The sequence below is a fragment of the Rhinopithecus roxellana genome, chromosome 8 (genome assembly GCF_007565055.1).
Source record: "Rhinopithecus roxellana isolate Shanxi Qingling chromosome 8, ASM756505v1, whole genome shotgun sequence".
In the NCBI taxonomy this organism is placed as follows: Eukaryota; Metazoa; Chordata; class Mammalia; order Primates; family Cercopithecidae; genus Rhinopithecus; species Rhinopithecus roxellana.
Window position 1 is genome coordinate 78,411,313 of NC_044556.1, and position 22,341 is coordinate 78,433,653.

General features: G+C 35.1%; 1 protein-coding gene across 4 annotated transcripts in view; it reads left to right on the forward strand.

The window, feature by feature from the left end:
* AGL (amylo-alpha-1, 6-glucosidase, 4-alpha-glucanotransferase) overlaps positions 1-22,341 on the forward strand; it is a 69,952-nt gene that overhangs the window by 23,410 nt on the left and 24,201 nt on the right. For all 4 annotated transcript variants that reach the window (XM_010377219.2, XM_010377221.2, XM_010377220.2 and 1 more), the window contains 13 exons: positions 2,101-2,224; positions 2,816-2,979; positions 3,254-3,355; positions 3,469-3,624; positions 3,718-3,868; positions 6,295-6,419; positions 6,514-6,626; positions 6,739-6,873; positions 10,163-10,293; positions 14,656-14,792; positions 15,039-15,172; positions 15,863-16,038; positions 19,688-19,790. In XM_010377219.2, coding sequence (XP_010375521.2) covers positions 2,101-2,224; positions 2,816-2,979; positions 3,254-3,355; positions 3,469-3,624; positions 3,718-3,868; positions 6,295-6,419; positions 6,514-6,626; positions 6,739-6,873; positions 10,163-10,293; positions 14,656-14,792; positions 15,039-15,172; positions 15,863-16,038; positions 19,688-19,790 — 1,751 coding nt within the window. The remainder of the gene's footprint in view (positions 1-2,100; positions 2,225-2,815; positions 2,980-3,253; positions 3,356-3,468; positions 3,625-3,717; positions 3,869-6,294; positions 6,420-6,513; positions 6,627-6,738; positions 6,874-10,162; positions 10,294-14,655; positions 14,793-15,038; positions 15,173-15,862; positions 16,039-19,687; positions 19,791-22,341) is intronic.

Below are 22,341 nucleotides of genomic sequence, written 5' to 3' on the forward strand. Positions count from 1 at the left end.
ACTATGCAGGTAAATATAGTCTTTTGCTAGTTGGACACCGGCATTGATTTGGTGGTAGTGTTTATCACTATTGCATAATTAGCGTAATTCTAACAATCTTTTGATGCAGTTGTTATGGAATACTGGGCTATAAAATATTTAACTAGTTAATTTTAAAATTTTAATTTAGGGAAGTTGATCATATTTCTGATAATATGAAGCGCTATTGTAAATACATAAAATGTGTTTACAATACATAAAATGTATATTGGCTACTGTAAATACATAAATGTTAATTTTTCTTATTTTTAGGTTGCTTTCAATATATTTAGAAGTGACTGTGAAGGTGAATAGCTTATTACACATTATAGTGGTGTGCACCTGTAGTGCCAGCTACTCGCGAGGCTGAGGCAGGAGAATCGCTTTAACCCGGGAGGTGGGGGTTGCAGTGAGCCAAGATCACACCACTGCACTCCAGCCTAGTGACAGAGTGAGACTCTGTCTAAAAAAATAAATAAATAAAATAAAATAAAAAAATAAACATTAACGGTATAGCATATTGAAGCCAGTCTAGCCTCATTGATTCAATTTTTATTATTTATAAAAATATAAGTGTAAACATAAACATTGTCTATTCCTCTTTGAGCTCTTTACAATAACTTCTGAACAATGCCAATACTTACAATATTACCTTCTATCTAATACAACTTTGTAATTAAACTCATAATTTTCATCCTGCTTATAAGATTTTTTTAATTTATTATTTTTAGAAACCCTACAGTAGCACTGCTTATAAGATTTTTGATAGCTTCCTAGTGACCAGTGTCACCTAGGTGTTCTTTGGAAATGTGTGTTTACCTGAAAAATATCTTATTTCTATAATATTAAAGCAGTATTATAATGTATATGTTTCAAGTCCTGTGATGAAAAATTGATTTGATTTGGAGGGATTTAGTGAACATTAGTTAAGCTGGTAGAACATTGTCTAGTTCCAGAAAATGACGGCTTTATTTTATTGTGCTTTTAGCAACAGCAAAAAAAAATATGCTTCTAAGATTGTTACATGGCAGAAAAGAATGTTCAAACTTAATTTTAAATTACAAAATCTAGGATTCTACTTGTTAGCTGATAGAATTTCAAGTATTTTATTAATCTTTGTGCAAATGCTATGTTTAACAGTTTGGAACCTATCTGATTTTTTATTATAAACCAGTGTTTATAATAAACAGCTAGATAGCACCAGTGTTAAATGTAAATCACACAAGTGGAAATTGTAAAGTGTAAGAGTTTTTAAGAGTTTTATCATCATCTGTAGGAGAAACTGGCTTCAGTCTGGTCAGGCAGACCTAATCTTTCCAACAGCTAAGTAATTCATCAGGGAATTTGTGAATAATTGTTTAGTCAACCACCTGGAAATTAAGTCTGATTAAAGTTTTAAAAATAAGCACATAGGCCCTGGCACAGTGGCTCACGTCTGTAATCTCAGCACTTTTAGGCTGAGGCAGGCAGATCATCTGAGGTTGGGAGTTTGCAACCAGCCTGACCAACGTGGAGAAACCCTGTCTCTACTAAAAATACAAAATTAGCTGGGTGTGGTGGCACATGCTTGTAATCCCAGCTACTCAGGAGGCTGAGGCGGGAGAATCGCTTGAACCTGGAAGGCAGAGGTTGTGGTGAGCTCAGATCACGCCATTACACTCCAGCCTGGGCAACAAGAAAAAAACTCAGTCTCAAAAATAAATTAATTAATTAATTAAATAAGCAAACAGGGAGAAAGCCTAACAGAATTGTAGTGTTATGATTTATATTTAGTAATATGAAACTAACATTTTTCTTCTTCTTTTTCTCTCTCATGTCTCAATATCTTTGCAAAATCTAATCTTCCTTTTTAACTGTTTTCTTCTCTTTATAAATTCTCTTGTTTCTATGTGTTTTGGTATGCTTGATATTTTCTTACATATGTACAATGAAATTTTATTTATTCTTCTTGAATTTCCATTTTATCTTGCTGCATATTTTTCTATGTCAAATCCATGCCTCCTTTTGTCTCCTTCCTTCCTCCTGTCTTGCTTTTCTCTTTGTTACATTTATTTGTTACATTTGTCGCTGTGCTTTTTACAGTACATGTTGGATGCTGCTAGGAATTTGCAACCCAATTTATATGTAGTAGCTGAACTGTTCACAGGAAGTGAAGATCTGGACAATGTCTTTGTTACTAGACTGGGCATTAGTTCCTTAATAAGAGGTAGGCTTGTTGGAGTGTATTTCCCATCTAAAACTTTAGCTTTTGTTTAAGTAGATTAAAGGATTTAATAGCTTCATATGCAATGCTTAATAATTTTATAACACAGTTAATGTTCTTTTAAATAGTTTGTATGACATATTCTAATATGACTCATTCTATTTTTATCAGTATAAGTTTCTGCTTTGGGGTAAGATACCTCATTTCAAATTGAAAGACCCGTAGGATGAACTGAAGACTCACTAACAAAACCATTTTTTGTTGCTGAAAATATGTAAACCTGTTTTTCATCTTCTACTGGGAGATATGATGTAAAGTTTAGATGTTTTACACTGAATTTTGTGTAGCTTACATCCCAGTAAACAACATATGTTCCCTTTTCCTTACATGAGCCATTTCTCCAGTTAAGTTGTGGGGAAAACTTTTTTGTCACTTAAACTGGTAGACATTTGTTTAAATCCTTAAAGCAGTTTTTTTTTTTTTTTTATAATATTGATGTGGTCTTTATTTTGAAAGTCATTTATGATAAGAAATCTAACCTCTTTCTGGACATAAATAATGAAGATTGTTAAAATATTCTGTAATGCTCTGCAGAGGCAATGAGCGCATATAATAGTCATGAAGAGGGCAGATTAGTTTACCGATATGGAGGAGAACCTGTTGGATCCTTTGTTCAGCCCTGTTTGAGGCCTTTAATGCCAGCTATTGCACATGCTCTGTTTATGGATATTACCCATGATAATGAGTGTCCTATTGTGGTAAGCACCTAATCTTTTTCATGTACTTATTTTGCTAAATGCTTTGATACTTAACTCTCTGACACTTGGTCACAATCATTTCCATATACTTCAAATTAGTGTCTTAGATTTATAACTGATTTATAATACATAATTTTCAGAATGTTTTGCTTGTTTAAAAGCAAATTAATTTACCTTATGAATTTATTTATGTAATTATCCTTTTACTTCATTATGCTGTAGAATGGCACTTTGCATTTGAAAGAAAGCAAACTTGCTTGTTGTTGTCTTCTAGCATAGATCAGCATATGATGCTCTTCCGAGTACTACAATTGTTTCTATGGCGTGTTGTGCTAGTGGAAGTACAAGAGGCTATGATGAATTAGTGCCTCATCAGGTTTGTTTATATGTTGTTTTTTAAAACCTACATGGCCAATAACTTTGGGCATTTTTATCAAAAAAATTCATTATAATTAAAATGTATCCATACTGAATTTTACCTTTGTCTAGATTTCAGTGGTTTCTGAGGAACGGTTTTACACTAGGTGGAATCCTGAAGCATTGCCTTCAAATACAGGTGAAGTTAATTTCCAAAGCGGCATTATTGCAGCCAGGTGTGCTATCAATAAGCTTCATCAGGAACTTGGAGCCAAGGGTTTTATTCAGGCAAGAAATTATTAAATTTGTTTCTTCAGGTTCAATTTCAGAGTAAGTCTTTCCAGTTTGAGAGCTAATCTAGTTGCTCTTTCTGCTTCTCAGGTGTACGTGGATCAAGTTGATGAAGACATAGTGGCAGTAACAAGACACTCACCTAGCATCCATCAGTCTGTTGTGGCTGTATCTAGAACTGCTTTCAGGAATCCCAAGACTTCATTTTACAGCAAGGAAGTGCCTCAAATGTGCATCCCTGGTAATGCAATCTGAAAATTGTTATTGTATTTGTATTATATCATTATATTAAATTATACTGTAATGTTATGGTTATAGATCATGTATATATCATATATATTATAACACAGTGCTACTGTGGATGTAATTGAAAAAAAGAATTTAAACTTTTTGGTAACTTGGCCAGGCATGATGGCTCACACCTGTAATCCCAACACTTCAGGAAGCTGAGGCAGGCAGATCACTTGAGTTCAGAAGTTCAAGACCAGCCTCAGCATTATGGTAAAACTCTGTCTCTATCAAAAAAAGTACAAAAAATTAGGTGGACATGGTGGCAAATGCCGGTAGTCTCAGCTACTCCTGAGGCTGAGGTGGGAGGATTGCTTGAGCCCAGGAGGCAGTGGTTGCAGTGAGTCCAGATCCCACCACTGCACTCTAGCCTGGGTGATATAGTGAGACCCTGTCTCAAAAAAAAAAAAAAAGAAATTTTTGGCAACTTATATTTTTACTGGGTGGAACAAAACCTAGACAGAAATACTTTCAAATATTAACATTTTTTGAGTTGTGAAATATTTTTGTTTATATTTTATTTCCTAATTTGTATAAAATGAACATTTATTTCTCTTTTAGCAGAGCAATATATATATTTGTGTTAGTGTATATGTATATATGTGTATAAATATATGTCTTTGTGTATATGCACAAACATACATACAAATATACAAACTAAAATGGAAAATAATATAACCTTATGTTTAAGGCTTTTCATAATCCATCCTTATCTACAATCCTAGCCCTATGTCAGTCCACTATTTCAGCCAAATAGGTATTTTTACTTCTTCCCAAATACTGTGTGAATTGTCTGGATCTTTCAAGGTCTAAAGTTGCACCTTCTTTGTTCAGTGATCTCTCTTTCTTCTGAACATACGGCAATTATAGTCTCTAAGTACTCCTTTGGCATAAAGAGTCAAAAATTATAAAATACATCCCTGAGATATGTCCTTAATGTTACTTGATTTTTTTCTGGATATGTGTATTTTATTGTCTTACTATTATATGTGGTATAGCATAACGTGCTCCTGTTCATGCAGGAGCTGTCAAAAGTTGTTGATTGATTGACCAAATGAAAATTCCCATAAAAATCATCATATTCTATATTGGTTGCTTGTTGCTGAGTATGCATAGTTCCTGTTTTTAAAAATTATCAACCTGAATACCTGAAAGTTTCTTTAATTGTTCACAAATTTATATTCACTATCCTTATCTGATCTTTGCTAATGTACATATTTAGTTTTATAGGACAACAGTCACAATGTACAATATTATCTCTGGTTTTGTTTTGGTCACAGATCATTCCTAAAATATTTCCTCTTGTCAGTCCACAAAATTGTGATTATTATTTTGTTAAATGTTTCATACGTTGTTATTATGCCCTTTTTAATATTCTTTAGTATGTTTAGTAGTGTTATGAAGTTTTAAATATACACTAAGGATAATTGTTTTTTCTTTTAAACAATTTTCTTAGTGTGTATTTAGAGAGGTAGAATTTCTAGATCAAAAGGTTCTGTTACCTGTTGCCAGATTAATGACTTAAAGCTTAAATTATTTAAAGTAAGGTTGTAATTTTATATAATCCATTGACCCTGCGGTTCTATCCCTAGGTATATATCTGGGAAATTTTCATACATTTCCATTTGAAGATATGCACAAGAATATTTATTGCAACATTGTTTATAATAGAGAAAAATTAGAGACAACCGTAATAGAACAGATGTATTTTGGTATATTCATACGGTAGAATATTATTTGACATTTGAAGTAAATGTGCTAGAGCTGATGTAGCAGTGTGAATGAATCTAAAAAATACATTGTTGACCAGTAAAAAGCAAGTTGCAAATATATGTAACTTGAATTCATTTTAATAAAACTTGGAAATAGGGAAAATAATATATGTTGTTTAAGGAAGCAGGCATGTGTAGTGAAAATGCCAGGAATAGTGAGCACCAAACTGATTTGAGGTTACCTCTGAAAGTGAAGAATGGGTACACGGATGCTTTACTTGTATTTGTAAATTTTTCTTTAAGTGAGGAAGTGGAACCTGGGTTTTTAATTTTTTTTAATCTGAAATATTCCAATTTTTAAAAAAATGTAAGCCTTTCAAGTGATTTGCTTTTTTCTGCTCAAAATAGGGTAGTTGTTTGCCAGAGCTAAACTATTATTTTGATACATTTCTACTTCAAAAAAAGCTTTGTTAACTAAGTCGTAATTTTTTTTTTTTTTTAAATGTAAGATGCACCTTGGGTAGAATCATCTACTTTCAGACTTCTAAAAAAAATTAACTGATATTTTCTTTTCAACTTTAAGTTAAATGATTTGAAACCACTTTTGCCTTCCTAATTTCGATGATTCCATAAGAAATTTTGTTAAAATGTTTTTATATCTTCCTAGGCAAAATTGAAGAAGTAGTTCTTGAAGCTAGAACTATTGAGAGAAATACGAAACCTTATAGGAAGGATGAGAATTCAATCAATGGAATACCAGATATCACAGTAGAAATTAGAGAACATATTCAGGTATTTAGGACTCTCATCTCTCTACTATGTTTAGCATTTTAAGAACATTAGAACTGTTTGTTGAATGGATTTTTTTAATGTATTTTTTTTCAAGCTTAATGAAAGTAAAATTGTTAAACAAGCTGGAGTTGCCACAAAAGGGCCCAATGAATATATTCAAGAAATAGAATTTGAAAACTTGTCTCCAGGAAGTGTTATTATATTCAGGTATGTTAACTGAGCTCAAACTGTTGACTTATATTTAAAATAGTTTGCATATCCTGTTAAATTTGAATAAATTACTCCTAAAAATTAACCACTTTTTAATTAACTTTTTCAGAGTTAGTCTTGATCCACACGCACAAGTCGCTGTTGGAATTCTTCGAAATCATCTGACCCAATTCAGTCCTCACTTTAAATCTGGGAGCCTAGCTGTTGACAATTCAGATCCTATATTAAAAATTCCCTTTGCTTCGTAAGTATGCCTTGTTTGATAGAGATTTGCCACTTTAATTTAAGTAAGTTACCACTAGACTGAATTAAGCAGTTTTAAGGGTCCTCCTATATCCTTGCTACTCAAAGTACGGTCCAAGGACCAGCAGTGTCAGCATCACCTGTTATTAACATTTTACTGTATTGCTTCATAATTTGTGTGTGTACCTGCATGTGTATTCTCTCTATAGATATAGATACACACATGCCTACATGAATACGTACACACACACATGCATCTCTCTGTACACACACAAACACAATTTATCCGAAGTATTTGAGATTAAGTTGCATACCTCATACCCTTTACCACATCATTTTTAAAAAATGTCAACATATGATTCTACTTTATGGCTTTACTGTAATGTATTTAAACAGTTTCCATTTTTGGACATCTAGATTGCTTCTAATTATTCCCTGTTATTATGTCTTTGTACATTCGTCCTTAGTTATTCCCTTTCTAGATGTCACTGCATACTACAGAAGAATATCGGTTTTGAGGTTTAGACCTGGGTTAAACTTTAGCTTCATTACTGTCAGTATGATCTTGGATAATTTGTTTAGAACTTTCATTATCTCAGTCTCCCATCTGGAAAATTTTGTAAGAATTAAATAGGATAACACATATAAAGCACTTAACACAATGCCTGGCACATAGTAAATGCTCATAGTTTGCCATCATTAGTACTAGTATAAATTTTCAGAAATGGAATTTTTGGGTTAGACGAGGGGTCCCCAACCTCTGGGCCACAGACCTGTACTGGTCCATGGCCTGTTAGGAACCAGGCCGCACAGCAGGAGGTGAGTGGCAGGTGAGCTTTATCTGTATTTACAGCTGCGCCCCATCACTCGCATTACCACCTGAACTCTGCCTCCTGTCAGATCAGTGACTGCATTAGATTCTCATAGGGGCGTGAACCCTATTGTGAATTGTCCATGCAAGGGATTTAGATTGCATGCTGCCTATGAGAATCTAATGCCTGATGATCTGTCACTGTTTCCCATCACCCCCATATGGCACTGTCTAGTTGTAGGAAAACAAGCTTAGGGGTCCCACTGATTTCACATTATGGTGAGTTGTATAATTATTTCACTATATATTATAATGTAATAATAGTAGAAATAAAGTACACAATAAATGTAATGCACTTGAATCATTCCAAAACCACACCGCCTCACCCCCAGTCCATGAAAAAGTATCTTCTGTGAAACCAGTCCCTGGCGCCAAAAAGGTTAGGGACCATTAGGTTAGACTATATCCATATATTTGAGGCTTGTAATACATACTGCCAAATTCCCTCCAGAAAGATTATATTAATTAATACTTCAGCTCTATCCAAGAGTTTCCATCATTACCAATACCAATATATTATACCACAATATAATATAGTGTTTAAGGGCACGGAATATAGAACCAGACTGACTGGGTTTGAATTCCATTGCAGACTCTTATTACCTATAAGAAGTAAGACTTGGCTGAGTGCAGTGGCTCACTCCTATCATCTCAGTACTTTGGTAGGCCAAGGTGGGAGGATTGCTTGAGCCCAAGAGTTCAAGACCAGCCTAGGCAACATAGTGAAACCCTATCTCTAAAAAACGTTTTTAAAAAATTAGCTGGGAGTTGTGGCATACACCTGTGGTCACAGCTGCTCAGGAAGCTGAGGTAGGAGCATCAGCATCAGTTGAGCCCAGGAGGTCTAGGCTGCAATGAGCCATGATTGTGCCACTGCTCTCCAGCCTGGGCAACAGAGCAAGACCCTGTCTCTAGAAAAAGAGACCTTTGAGAATTTATAATAGACATAATTATAGCACCTTTCTTACAGAGTTGTGAGGATTACTTGAGTAAAACACAATAGTTTTTGACACATAGTGATTGATAAGTGTTAGCTGTTACTAATCAAACTGGTAAATATAAAATAGTTAAAAATAACATCTCATATAATTTAAATATTAGTTAAGCTAAATTATTTTGTTCATTGGCCATTTGTATTTATTTGTTGAAGCGTAGTTTTATGTATTACTCCATTTTGCTATTGTGTTCAGCTTTTGTTGTTGTTTTGTAAGACTTTTTATTGTTAAGGATATTAACTCTTAATTCAAACTATTCTTAATAAACTAGTTGCATTCTTAACCAAAAAATCTGTGATGAAGCAGCTTTGTGTTGGATGAACTGCTTGTAAAATGCATGTTCCTCCTCAGACCTGCTCAGATTATTTTGGAGCAAGGCCAAGAAATTTGCAGTTTTATAAGATCCCCAAGTAGTTTTTAGGCAAGGAGTCCACTGGCTATGTGTTGAAAAATATTGCCCTAGAATGGAGTTGATACTGAGGCTTCTGAATGATTTGACTCAGGCTTGACTCACAAACTAGCTCTGAGGAGGAAAGCTGAGATAGAGAGAACAAAGCACAGATGACAATGATTTTCTAAATTGAGCCAGAACTAAAAGAGAAAGAAGAATATACATTCAAGAGGATATGTGTTCACATAAAATGGCAGTCACGTAAAATGAAATTACCTGAGTATCTATTATAGAAGCACAGGAAAATACAGTTTCAGCTGTATTCAGGTGTGGTCAGTTATACAGTCTTACTGCTGACCAAACAAAGGGAAATCAAGGCCATGATAGTCAGTCTTCCCTCTGACAGTTACCAGGAGGCATCTTAATCTGAGAAAATCCTGGTTTCTTGAATAAACAAGCTGAGAGGCAGTGCAGCCTTAGAAAAGAGAAGAGAAGGGATGTGGAGAGAAGTATAAAGGCAGAGAGGACGTGATTTCCTAGGCAGTTAACTGACTTTTTATTATTCCTTTAGTGATCCTCTGATAAGTGTTCTTAGTATACAATAACTAGCATAAAAAGTTCTTGATGTGTCACTTAGGGAAATATAAAGGAGGGAAATCAGATGAGAACACATAAATAAATAAAGGAAAGAAGGAAAACACTAAGTCCAAACTAGAAAGGCTAAAAAAACAAATTTATAAGATCAAGGATATAGAAGCCAAAATATTTTCCCAGCATACTTCTAATCAATACAATTTGGTACTTGATTATTTCCTTGGTTTGGGAGTATTGTTGCTTCTAATTGAATCTTTTGCATAATTTGTCCTTTAATAATTACTTACAATGTATGAGTGTAATGTTTATTTGAATGCTGAGTTCCTAAAACATATACTGCTAAGACATTTTATGATTATAATTCAGATTATCTTCTTTTGTTTCTATTGACAACAAGCGAAACTTCAATATATGGTTATCTTTATTTTCCAATTCTTAGTATTGCCTCCAAATTAACTTTGGCTGAGTTAAATCAGATCCTTTACCGATGTGAATCGGAAGAAAAGGAAGATGGTGGAGGGTGCTATGACATACCAAACTGGTCAGCCCTTAAATATGCAGGTCTTCAAGGTAAGCAAATAGAAGGACAGCTGAGCCTTGTGTTCTTCTTTTAGGGTCATCTGGTGTCTTCTTTACATGCAATAGAGTATGTAGGCTCAAGAGTATGCCTGCTTGGGTTGCAATTATGGCTCTGCTTCTACTCATTGATTGACCTTTGGCAAGTAATATACCCTCTCTGTGCACCAATTTCTGCCTCTATAAAATTTGAATAATATTATCTAATTTAGAAGGTTTTTGTGAGGATTAATGAGATCATTCACGTAAAACACTGAAAACAGGATGTAACACAAAGTAATTACCCAGTAAATTTTCCCTAGAATTACTAGTTCTATCTCTTTCCTTAAGGTCTGTGTATCTCTTTATGTATACTTGGACCTTCATTAATGTTTCTTGACCTGGTTTATTATATAAGAAGAAACAGAATATGCTTGTTTGGGCCCCAAGTGAGATTAGGTTGTAAATATAATCCATTCACCTTTTTTTTAAATCTAATTGGAAATATATTTTATTGCATATTTATCTTGTAAAGAGAACTTACAGTAAAACATAGAGTAGTTGTAAGATGAGTTAAAGGAACTAAATATTTATCAGTTTAATTCATCTAGTTGGTAATATTTCCTTAGATGTTTAAGAAATTTGCTTTATCACACCTGTATTCCTGATTCATATAGTTTTCCACTTATGCCTTTTGTTCAGCTCTTTATTTCTTTGTCCATCTAACCCATCTTTAAAGACTAATTTAATTCTTGCATCTTTCATAAAAGCTTCTTTAGCTATTGCTTTTTACAGTAATTTCTTTGTCCTCCAGACACCCATTGCATTTATTTTCTGTACCTCTTACTGGGCCCTTGAAATATATTGCCTTTTTTTGGTAATTAGTATAATGATTTTTGTGAATCTTTATCATTGTGATTAAGAAACAGGCTTTAAAACCAGATTTCCTGGGTTACATTGACTAGCTTTATAACCTGAAGTAAATGCTCTATGGCTGTTTTCTCATCTGCAGAATGGTACCTATCACAGGGATTATGGTTAGGATTAATGAATTAATACATGTGAACAGCTCACTAGATGACACCTAGTTCATACTAAGTAATTGGAAATTTCTAGCCTTAAAACCACACTAAGTAAGTAGGCTGCATACCTTGAGAAAGAAGAATTAAGTTTTATCTTTTTTATGCTTCTTGTTTTTTAGCTTTTGTATTTCCTACAAAACCAAGCACATTAGCAGTTCTCAATAAACTTTTTTGAGACTTTTTGGACTTACGATTTTTTTTTCTAAAATAGTCTCATTTTTAACACAGAATGTTTTGTGCTGTAAGAAAGAAGTATATGTGAGCCAGACATGGTGGCTCCCGCCTGTAATCTCATGCTTTGGGAGGCCAGAGCAGGAGGATCACTTGAGCCCAAGAGAGGTTTGAGGCTACAGTGAACTATGATCAGCGTGGGTGACAGAGCAAGACTGTGCCTTGTTATGCCCAGACCGTTTATTCCCCGAAGAAGACCACCAGAGTCCAGAGTCAAAGCCAAGCGGCAAGGATCTTTAATGCAAGTTCGAACTTGGTCCCTCCGTTCTACAACATACAAGAGGGCCCCGAACAATGCGTGTGCTGGCTTTTTATAGCCTAATGTAAACAGGACTTGTAAAGTTGCAGAGGAACGAGGGAACTCTCTAGGTTACAGCATTACAATTGGTTAACATTTTAAGTTTATACATTTAGCAGTTTTTTTATTGGTTCCCACGCTCTCACAAACGGCTGTGTTCTTATCGGGGACTTTCCAGGTGGTGTCTTTCTAAAGTTGAGATATATGGTAGTCTTTGAGTTGAAAGATATATGGTGGGGAGACATATGGTGGGATGAGCCCAGGAAGTTGAGAGACATATGGAGGGGAGACATATGGTGGGATGTGTTTATACTGGGCTCAGGAAGTTGAGAGATATATGGCAAGCACTGGTAATTAGAACAGAAAAAGAACAAGACAGGGACCCTCACAATGCTTGTCTATACAACGTCTGGAATCTATAGATAACATAATCGGCTAGGTCCGGGGTCAACTTTTAACTAGGCTCAAGGCGCCGCCCGGGCTGTCTGCCTGTGGGGTCAACTTTTAACTAGGCTCAAGGCGCTGCCCGGGCTGTCTGCCTGTGGATTTTATTTGATCTCTTTCAGCCTCAAAAAATAAATAAATTCATTCATTTAATTAATTTTAAAAAGATATATTGCCGGGCGCGGTGGCTCAAGCCTGTAATCCCAGCACTTTGGGAGGCCGAGACGGGCGGATCACAAGGTCAGGAGATCGAGACCATCCTGGCTAATACGGTGAAACCCCGTCTCTACTAAAGAATATAAAAAAAAAAGCATTGGGAGTTATACCTGATATAAATGATGAATTGATGGGTGCTGACGAGTTGATGGGTGCAGCACACCAACATGGCACAAGTATACATATGTAACAAACCTGCACGTTATGCACATGTACCCTAGAACTTAAAGTATAATAAAAAAATAAATTAAAAAAAAAAAAAAGAATACAAAAAACTAGCCGGGCGACGAGGCGGGCACCTGTAGTCCCAGCTACTTGGGAGGCGGAGGCAGGAGAATGGCGTAAACCTGGGAGGCGGAGCTTGCAGTGAGCTGAGATCCGGCCACCGCACTCCAGCCTGGGCGACAGAGCCAGACTGCGTCTCAAAAATAAATAAATAAATAAATAAATAAATAAATAAATAAATAAATAGATAGATAGATAGATATATGTTACCAGATTTAAGTAATTATCTGCTTCATTTTCACTCTGAGTTGTTAAACTACTTCTAGTTCACTAAAAAGACCAAATTTGTGTGTTTTCTTTTTCTAGCCTTTTTCTTATAGTTAAGTTTGATTCTTTGCTAATTCTCCTTATCTTTCTAATGGAATAATTCTTCTTATCTTTTCTAAATAGAATTGCCCTTACCTGTTTATTTTTTGCTGCTTTATACCAATCCCTTTCCCCTCTGATCGATTAATATTTTCAGCAACCCACATATTTCCAGCAGGCTGCTAATAAGAGCCTCAGATTAAATCAGATTTAACTACTTTGTTGACCTTTCTTTCCCCTAAACAAAATGTATTTCCCTCCTTATGATACGGTATATCTAGTCATGTTGGAATCCAGGAGTCCATTTTGGATCTGCACCTTTCATCCTCAATATCCAATCAGTCGTTATGATTTGTGGATTGTTTTCCATATTCTGTTGGGTACACCATATCCTTTTTATTTCCACAGTTTTCACTCTATTCTAGGACTAAGTCCTATAAACAAAACCAACTAACCAATTTTCCAAATCTTGTTACCTCATCTACAAATCATTCCATTTCATTGGTCGTCATCAGATCTGTTTCTAAAACATTGTTTGCCTTATGTCCTTCCATTATTCCACAGTGAGACCAAAATTTACCAAGCATTATCTGCTGTCCATGAAAATGCTAGGGCATATGTAGAATATTATTTTATAGTCTTTTTTCCCAACATCTTTATGTTTTAAGCTTTCTTCCCCAAAGAAGATTGTGAATCCCTTGAGGGAAAGAACTTTATCTTAAATTTATATATTTTTTAGTTTCTCAAAACATGCTACATACCAAGCAAAATTCATTCAATTCTAAATAGATAAATAAATTTAATCTAAATGAAGTCAGTGATGCCAATATAATTTTTAAGGTAGTATCATTGAAATAATAAAATCTGGGAAATGCTAACGCTTCTAACTGAAAACTAGAATTACGAATATATGTATATGTGTGTGTGTGTGTGTGTATATATATATATGTACACACACATACCTCACTTTGATACTTCACTTAGTTCTAAGTACCTCCCGTTAAATTTCAACAGTTCCTTCCAAAGCATGCTTTACTCTTATCTCCATAGGTGTTCTTGCTCCCTCTGAAACCAGTTCTATGATTTCCTTAAATCTAGACTGAATATTGATGAACCCACTAGTTTTCAACATGAAAAAACGTAGGCTTATCACTTTTCTTTCTTGAGATGCTTTTGGGCAGGGAAGCCTTGCCAGTTACCCTTGAATATTATAACATTAAAATCCAAAAGAATAAGACCAGTCCCAGAAGCTTTTCAGAATCCTGAAAAGCTCTTTATATCTCTTATGACAGTAGTGTCCTTCAGTATGCCTTTGTAACTTGGCTCAAGCCAATATTGTCACACTTATCTTCAACTATATTAAGCACTGTTGTGGACTGGGCAGCCCTTGTGTCTGCCTCTAATACGTACTCACCCCAAATCACTAGTATAGACACTAGCAGAGTAGGGACTAGAGGATATAGGAACAAATTGATGCTACCAATAATACTGCATGACATGTCTCTGAATTTTCAGGTTTAATGTCTGTATTGGCAGAAATAAGACCAAAGAATGACTTGGGGCATCCTTTTTGTAATAATTTGAGATCTGGAGATTGGATGATTGACTATGTCAGTAACCGGCTTATTTCACGATCAGGAGCTATTGCTGAAGTAAGTAGAACTATATTATAGTCCCAAAAAAATCAAGGACATAATAATAAATATTACCATGTTATATATAATATTTAGATTGTTTTCTAACCTGAACTATTTTCCTCCTTTCTTCATCATCTTTCAGTTCTAATAAATGGAAATAGGGTTTATAGATTACTAAAGTTGCATGTTTAGATTTACCTCTATAAACACACCTAGCCTGTACACATACCAAATTAACTTTCAAATTTATTTTTATAACAGGTTGGTAGATGGTTGCAGGCTATGTTCTTCTACCTGAAGCAGATCCCACGTTACCTTATCCCATGTTACTTTGATGCTATATTAATTGGTGCATATACCACTCTTCTGGATATAGCATGGAAGCAGATGTCAAGGTACATCCAACAAAACTTGAATAAATGGGCATATCTGTGTAGAAACTATATACAGAGTCACTTCATATATGTTCTTAAAAAACCAAACCATGAAGAATTGTCATAGAACTGAAAAGGCTTGTAGGTGGATAGTAGATTTATTAACATCCTTTAGTCTGTGTAGCATACAAAAACAAGCTTGAATATTATAAAATCTGTTCTAAAAGCTAATAAAATATATTGATAAGAATATTGTTTTATATTGTTTCTGTGTATTCATTGACTTACTGAGTTAATTGATAAAATTTCTGAAACATACATGTATAATTTTTCTAATTTTTCATCAGAGGAAAAAATTCCACTATTATTATGAGTGAAATTTTCCTTTAATGATGAATTTTCCTAAAATGGAACCACAAATTTAAGTGTACTAGTGAAAGCCACCAAATTGATTAGGACATACTTTCAGAATAACAAACTTTCATTTCTGCCATTTGTTTTACAACCATCTGTGGACTGTAAACCAGCTAAAATAATGGGTGAAATGAAAGCAGTTTTGAAATCTAACCAGATTTTTAAAAATTTTAACTAATATGACCATTGTTACAGATTGTATAGAAAAATCATTTGAAAGAAAGAAACCAAGTAAAATAAAGCTGCTAAAAATGGTTATATTTCTACAGGTAATTAATTCCATCACTTTTGTTACAGCTTTGTTCAGAATGGTTCAACCTTTGTGAAGCACCTTTCATTGGGTTCAGTTCAACTGTGTGGAGTAGGAAAATTCCCTTCCCTGCCAATTCTTTCACCTGCACTAACGGATGTACCTTATAGGTTAAATGAGATCACAAAAGAAAGGGAGCAATGTTGTGTTTCTCTAGCTGCAGGTAAGGAATTACGTACAAGGTTAAAATATGTAAATCAGTAGTATTCACAGAAGAAAAGTTATAGGAAAATGATTATTTTTAAAAACCTTGTAATGTTACTCAAGATTTTGTTTTACCACTTAGTACATTTCATAGATTTTCACTCATAAAAATAGTAACCATGCATACTGTTTAATTTTAACTATGCACCAGGCATTTATGTGTGTTTTTTATGGCTGGCTGATTCTTTTCTTCATGTTTCTATTTTTTCCAACTCTTGACATTCTGTGTTTTTTTAAAATCAAATTTATTTTACTATCTTCTTTTATATATTTTTCCCCAATTTAAAAAATATACCCAACCTCATAATTATCAAGAGATCATGTAAAGGTCCCTATAAATTATAAAACAGATGTTAAATAGTTTTTTTCATGGGTCTAATTGCAATCAAATGCTTTCAACATTTGAATCAATATCCTTTATTCCAAGAAGATTTAAAACCTAAATCAAGTAACAAATTCAAGTAAGCAAAATAGTAGGCTAAAGGACAAGCTTTTATTTTCTTTTTAATACATTTCAAGCATATTTCTAGAGAGTACTTAGTATTTGAGGCAACTGAAGTTTAGAACTTCCCAAACTAAACTGAAAAATACCAAGTTACAGGAAGAAAGAAGTAGTATTATCTGTGTAATTCCCTCTTTTACCCTTAAATTTGCAGCTACTTAGACCAGATAAAAAGACTTAGTGATACCCAACAACTAAAATAAAAATTACCTTTCCATTAAAAATGTTCATGAAACATTCAAAAAACGCTGTTTTAGTTCTATAATTGTGTTTTTAGATTTTCACTTGACTGATCTCCTGGTATCCGTTGTTCCCTCATGAATCCATGCAGATGCTCGTGAAACTGATCTTGGCCATAGGGGCAAAAGAAACATTGATATAAATAACTTGGTTTTAAAGCCTACTTTTTAGAAGCCTATTACAAAAAGTAGTAATTTCAACCTTTTTGATTGTGTACTGCTGTTGTTAAACATCTTCAAAATATACACTTTAAACGATATACTGATATAAACTGTTACATCTGACATACTTATCAGGTATGATACAAAACAAAAACTAAAAAATTAAGTTGATAAACAAATACAAATAAAAATGTGATATTTGCTCCTAGCCTCCCAAGGGAGTGTTTGCCTATTCTAAGATTTGCAGATAGGTTTTTTGGAATTCATTTGAAACTGACTGGGAATGTCTTCTTTTGGTTATAGTATTGCAACAACAATTAAAAACAGTGGCTAATACCTGTAATCCCAACACTTTGGGAGGCTAAGGCAGGAGGATCACTTGAGGCAGGGAGTTCAAGACCAACCTGAACAACATAGCAAGACCCCATCTTTACCATAAAAAAATTAAAAGTTAGCCAGGCATGGTGGTATGTACCTGTAGCCCTAGCTACTCAGGAGGTTGGGACAGGAGAATCCCTTGAGCTAAGGAGTTTGAGGCTGCAGTGAGCTGTGATCACACCCCTGCACTGCAGCCTGCGTGGGAGGAGACCCTGTCTCAAAAAAACAAAACAAAACAAAAAAATTGTAGCCTGTTCTAATAATTGACAAATTAGAAATCACTTAGAAGACATGAAATCTATTAGTTGTGTACTCTTAGAGGTCTAAAAGTTAATACAAACATTTCCATATATCAGTGCTAGAGATTTTATAGTTTTGACTTTTCACAAAGACAGACTGCATATATTTTTGGATATACTGATTGAGACTCACCTTTGAATCTCCCTATATTCCTATTTCGTACAAGGAATTAAATGGGTCAGAATACTAGGAAGTGTGTATGGCACAGAATGCTATATATATGTTAGCTGCTGTCATCACTATCATCAAAATTATTATGTATATATCATCCATATATAAACCATACATATTAACCATAAGTAAATAATGCACAATGTATTTGGGGAAATTTTGTACCATCGTTTTGGAGACAACATAGGTAGGAAAAAGATCTAATTCTTATCTTTCTTAATGGAAGAAACTAACATCTAATTCCCAATAAACAGAAACTTAAATTGTGAAGTACACTCAGGAATTGCCAAAACTTTCTTTTAGTCAAATTCTTTCACTTTTCAATTTACATATTAATATTGGTTTTTTATTTCAGTTATCAAATATTTATAGGGATGTATTATATACAGTTACAATTTTCAATGAATACATACTTATTGGTGAACAAGGTAGATGAGATTTCTACTCGTAAGTCTTATTTCCTATTGGGAAGATACATTCATTCAACAGGGAGCAAACAAGATAATTTTCAAATAGTGTTAAGTGCTTTGAAGATAGTTATAAATGAATGCTGTGTATGTTTTATTTGTCCTCAGTTTCCCCTAACCAAAATATGTGTTATATTTGTGCTTTAGCGTAATTTTTTTTTTCTTTTGAGACAGAGTTTCGCTCTTTTTGCCCAGGCTGAGTGCAATGGTGTGATCTCAGCTCACTGCAACCTCCACCTCCCGGGTTCAAGCAATTCTTCTGCCTCAGCCACCCAAGTAGCTGGGATTACAGGTGCCCACTACCACTCCTGGCTAATTTTTTGTATTTTTAGTAGAGATGGGGTTTCACCATGTTGGCCAGGCTGGTCTCAAACTCCTGACCTTAGTGTTTTATAAGAAACCAAACTCAATCTTTAAGTAAAATTTTAGATTGCACCATTAATCATACTTTTTTATCTTGTGTATAAAAGCTCCAGTTACCTAGAATGTTCAAGTTATTTGGCACATTAAATCCTTGTTTTTGTCTGTAAAATTAATTTTTAAGTGACAAGTAAAATTGTACATATTGTATACAGAATATAACACTTTTAAGTTGTTTTAAATTAGTGGGAAATTTGATAATAAATGTTGACTCAAGTGATAGATCAATAAGTGTACTTAATTAGGTATCATTAAGTTAATAATTTCATATTTTGATTTATTTATTGTCCTCAAGTTCAAGGTAGAGTCTTTTTAAATATATAATTAATATTTAGTGTTTATGTGTTAAATATTTGATCTCCAATTTTACTCTTTAAATTTAATTTATAAAAGAAAGTTTGGCCAGGTACAGTGACTTATGCCTATAATCCTAGCACTTTGGGAGAGCAAGTTGGGCAGATCACTTGAGCTCAGGAGTTCAAGACCAGCCTAGGCAACATGGCAAAACCTCGTTCTCTACAAAAAGTATGAAAACTAGCCAGGCACGGTGGTGTCCACCAGTACTCCCAGCGACTTGGGAGGCTGAGGTGGGAGGATGGCTTGAGCCTAGGAGGTGGAGGTTACAGTGACCCAAGATTGCGCCACTGCACTCCAGCCTGGACAACAGAGCCAGACCCTCTCTCAGAAAGAAGAAAAGTTTACCTATGTGTTCACCCCTCAATTTAGATAAGTATCCCTCTATAGCAGTGGTTCTTAATCTTATTTAGGTCATAGATTCCTTTAGGAATCTGATAAGAGGATGTAATCTCATTTGACAAAAGTTAACACAAATAATTTTAGATGGTTTTAGAGGATTTGCAGTACCTGTCTTTTACCCCAGGTTTAGAGGAACTGTTCTATAGTAATGAAGTTCATAGGTTTGTGTGTATTATTATGGTTAACATATTATTTTGTTGTGTTTTCCGTTAGGCTTACCTCATTTTTCTTCTGGTATTTTCCGCTGCTGGGGAAGGGATACTTTTATTGCACTTAGAGGCATACTGCTGATTACTGGACGCTATATAGAAGCCAGGTAGGAGATCCTCTAAAGTGTTGTACTGCGAATTTATGTCTGAATATCTTTTACGTGCTCTTCAAGCTTTCCTTCTTACCCATCTTTTCTCAACATTTGGTAGTTGTATTTTCTTTAGGTATTTTTTATTTTTGTATGTTCACTTAATAGGATCATACAATTTCAAAGGGGTGAAAAATCTTTGAAGTCACTAAGTTCTAGTCCTTCATATTACAAGTCAGGTTATCTTTAGCATTAGCTAATTTATTTCAACAAAACTAAAAATGTTATAACCTTTTTATGCCTTCTATAGTGAAGGCATTGCTAGTCTTTCAGTCTTGTGGAATTATAATATCAAGTTTTCCTCTATTTGTTGTCAAGCCTTGTAACCTCCAGTTTTATGTTTTCTAGACTTAAAATGGTTTATTTTTGTTTTTGTTTTTTGTTTTTGAGACAGAGTCTCGCACTGTTGCCCGGGCTGGAGTGCAGCGGCACGATCTCGGCTCACTGCAACCTCCGCCTCCGCCTCCCAGGTTCAAGCCGTTCTGCTGCCTCAGCCTCCCGAGTAGCTGGGATTACAGGCGCCCACCACCACACCTGGCTAATTTTTATATTTCTAGTAGTGACGGGGTTTCACCATGTTGGTTAGGCTGGTCTTAAACTCCCGACCTCATGATTTGCCTGCCTCGGCCTCCCAAAGTGCTAGGATTACAGGTGGTGAGCCACCATGCCCGGCCGTAAAATGGTATTTTTTTAATGTCACAATAATATGAATGAACTTATTGGAGGTTGAAAGGAAAGCATTACAGCAGTGCCACTCAAAATGCGTTCCACACATCAGTAGTGTCACCCTCACCTGAGAGCTTGTTAGAAATGCAGATTCTTGGACCCTATGCCAGGCCTCCCAACTCCAAACCTGCATATAGAGAGAGTAGGGTTATTGGGCAGAAATCTGTGTTTTCACAAGGTCTCTGGATGATTGTCAACAACCTAAGGCTGAAGTTTGAAAGCACAGGTCTAAAAGTTAAAACTTTTAGCAAAAAGGCATTTATATGTTACCTTGTTTTGATGCCATCAGGAAAATAACTGAAGTTTGTGTCCTTACATGCCAAAATTTTATTTTTGATACTTTTAAAACTGAAGTTTTTAGGTGGGCATGTGAAATGAATTGCATTTTTGCTAGTCAGATATAAGACCTTTTCTTATTATCATTATGGAGCTATAGAAATTTAGGAAGCTGTTTGCTTCTTCCCTAAATGCCCCTGAATTACTGATTTAGAAGAAGGAAATGGAACATCAGCATTCAGCCTAGTATAGCGGTTAAGAACTCTGGCTTTAGACCAGACTGCTAGCTTCTAATCCTGGTTCCAAACTACCAACTGACAAATTACCTCACTGGGTACTTGTGAGGATCAAATGAACACATACAGTTAAGGTGTCTAGAATAATATCTGCCACATGCTAAACATTTCATAAATGTTAGTTTTTATCATTATTAATATTGTTTAGGCTCCCAATTATCACTTCTATGCAATATCACAAATTTCCGCTGCTTAATTTTACATAGGACTATCTAGATTATTGGTTAGCAAACTATGGCCTATCGCCAGTTTTGTATGGCCTGTGAGCAAAGAATAACTTTTACCTTTTTTTTTTTTCTTTTGAGACGGAGTCTCGCTCTGTTGCCCAGGCTGGAGTGCAGTGGTGCGATCGCGGCTTGCGGCAAGCTCCATCTCCCGGGTCACGCCATTCTCCTGCGTCAGCCTCCCGAGTAGCTGGGATTATAGGCGCCCGCCACCTCGCCTGGCTAATTTTTTGTATTTTTAGTAGAGACCGAGTTTCACCATGTTAGCCAGGATGGTCTCGATCTCCTGACCTTGTGATCCGCCTGCCTCAGCCTCCCAAAGTGCTAGGATTACAGGCGTGAGTCACTGCGCCCAACCAGAATAGCTTTTACCTTTTTAAAGGGTCATTTAAAAGAAGAAGAAAGCATATGCTACAGAATTCATATATGTCCCACAAAGCCTAAAATACTTACTATATGGCCCTTTATAGAAAAGGTTTGCCTACCCCTGATCTAGAGGTGATTCCCAGAGAATAATATATTATCCCAGAGGATATTTGTTAGGGTGGTGCTAGCTGCCATAAATTATAAACACTTAAAATCTTAATGACTTTTCACAAATAAAATTTATTTCTTGCTTGTAGTCATAGATGCATGCTCAGTAAGCAGCCTTCCACATACTGATTCATGGAAGCAGGTTTCTTCCAGCTTGAGGATCTATCAGTTTCCATGGCTTCTGGGGCCTCTCCAGGAGGCAAGCAGAGAGGGAAAGAGAGCTGGGAGAACACACCTCTTCTCCATACACTTAACATGCATCAGTTCTGGCCACAACCAACTGTAAGATTGGTTGCTAATTGTAGGAAATTCGTTTTAGTGGACACATACCTCTACCACAGATGGTTCTACTTCCTCCCTCTACAGAGGTAATCATGAATCAGAGGTCATTTTGTTAAAGTGTACAAAGTTGTTCCAGATGGTTAAGATTGCTAGCACTATGGCCCGGTGTGG